At 36.2% G+C, this 1,732-nt stretch overlaps 1 protein-coding gene across 1 annotated transcript in view; it reads right to left on the bottom strand.

The window, feature by feature from the left end:
* Positions 1-1,053: 1,053 nt before the first annotated feature.
* LOC103472122 (plasma kallikrein-like) overlaps positions 1,054-1,732 on the bottom strand; it is a 6,456-nt gene continuing 5,777 nt past the window's right edge. The window contains exon 9 of the mRNA XM_008421510.2: positions 1,054-1,719. Coding sequence (XP_008419732.1) covers positions 1,614-1,719 — 106 coding nt within the window. The 3' untranslated portion in view covers positions 1,054-1,613. The remainder of the gene's footprint in view (positions 1,720-1,732) is intronic.

The following is a 1,732-nucleotide window of genomic DNA, read 5'->3' as shown; positions in this document are numbered from 1 at the left end:
GAAGCTCTGACTCCACCAGATCACCAACCAGCTCTGAGGATGAACCTCCACATCGTCTTCATGGTGTAAGTTTGTTTTTTCAATGAGGAGCTAGCTACATTTTCAACAACAAAAACTGCTGTTACCAACACCAAGTGCTTAATAAACATGATTTGATTTAAAGGTAACTGGAAAGAATTTTTCTCTTCTTGTTAATCTAACATTTATCTTTCATTTTTTTTATTTGTTGTTGACTTTCAGGGCCCTGTGATGGACTGGTGACCTGTCCAGGGTGAACCCTGCCTCTCATCTGATGGCTGCTGGAGATGGTCACCACCAGCCCCCCTCACCACCCTGCAAGGATCAGTGTGTTCAGATCATGGATGGAAATATTTTAAAGTAGTTTGTCTCCTTAAGTCCACACTTAAAACAGCTTCACAGTTAATGCCAACATCAACTGATTCTATGACATTGCTGACTATTTTTTTCTACTTCTAACATAAACAGGCAAAGAAGACACCCAGAAATGTTTTTCCACCCCAGGCATCCGGTCCCAATCATCATCAGTTCTGATGATGTCACATACATGGCGAGTCCACAACATCTTGAAATTGTAAGTATTATTTTTTTATTTGGCATTTTTCTGTTCTCTTTAAATACAAATGCTTTCTCTGTTTAATTGCTCTATTGTTCTTTTCTGTAGGTTTCTGTAAGATGCAGTGAACGGGAATGTTCTGTCGTTGATCCTCACTCATGTTAGGAACATACCAACAGTGTCATGAAGCGTCATTCAGTAAATAATGAAAATTTTAACGAGAATTTGCTTTAAAAGTTGGATGACAAGTGTTATGTTTATGACAGTGTCATGTCAGTCTTATGCACATCCCATCAAAGACAGTGTTATCAAAATGGCAATATATTGAAAGCGCAATGTAATTATAATTTTTGTTCTTTAAAGTAATCACTTTTGTGTTTTTTTGTCACACTTAAATTTTCATGTTCATTGTGTTCACTTTTGATGTGCTGAGGTTGGGAAAAAATAATGGGAAAATGAACAAACAATCCACACAGAGCTGCTCTTGATTCATTCATTTATATCAGAAGATATCACAACAGTCATACTGTGAAACATGTAAATAACATTTAATAAATGTAACTGTTTGATCATAGATTTCTGAAAAAATGTGATGCGTAACCTTGGATGTCAGGATTTTAGATAACATTTTAGCCCGCATCAGATTATTTTTTTGATAAATTGATTGAAAGCCCAATTACTAAAAAAAAAAGTGTTTTACTAGTTTACGCAACTTTAAAATCAGACTGAAGCAGACATTAGCCTTCTTAAACTGGGTAAGGAGACTCTATTCCCTATTTTGACAAGTTCCAGTGATATAGATTTTAAAATATAGCTGAGCACTTAGTCCTGATTCCACAAATGCAGTGAAATGGCCGCACACCATAATATGAAAATTGAAAGCCAGCACTGTATGATTTATGGAAATCCATAGATAATAAGAATAACTATTTCCCAAGCACTTAAAATTCTAAGCATTTGACAGTTGAAAATTGGAAATCTAGTAATAAAAGTTGTGTAAGAAAATCAGTGAGTTTAGAGCTTAATGCAGCTGCAGGATTCAAAGGAAATAGTTCCTCAGACTGAAGCCGGACACCACGTTAGCTAGGTTCATCACTTTGGGAGGAGCAGGCATGGTGATGACACGCTTCAGATAGCAGAGACGGCTGTAAAACAAAA

The sequence above is a fragment of the Poecilia reticulata genome, linkage group LG11 (genome assembly GCF_000633615.1).
Source record: "Poecilia reticulata strain Guanapo linkage group LG11, Guppy_female_1.0+MT, whole genome shotgun sequence".
In the NCBI taxonomy this organism is placed as follows: Eukaryota; Metazoa; Chordata; class Actinopteri; order Cyprinodontiformes; family Poeciliidae; genus Poecilia; species Poecilia reticulata.
This window is presented reverse-complemented; position numbering and strand designations above follow the sequence as displayed.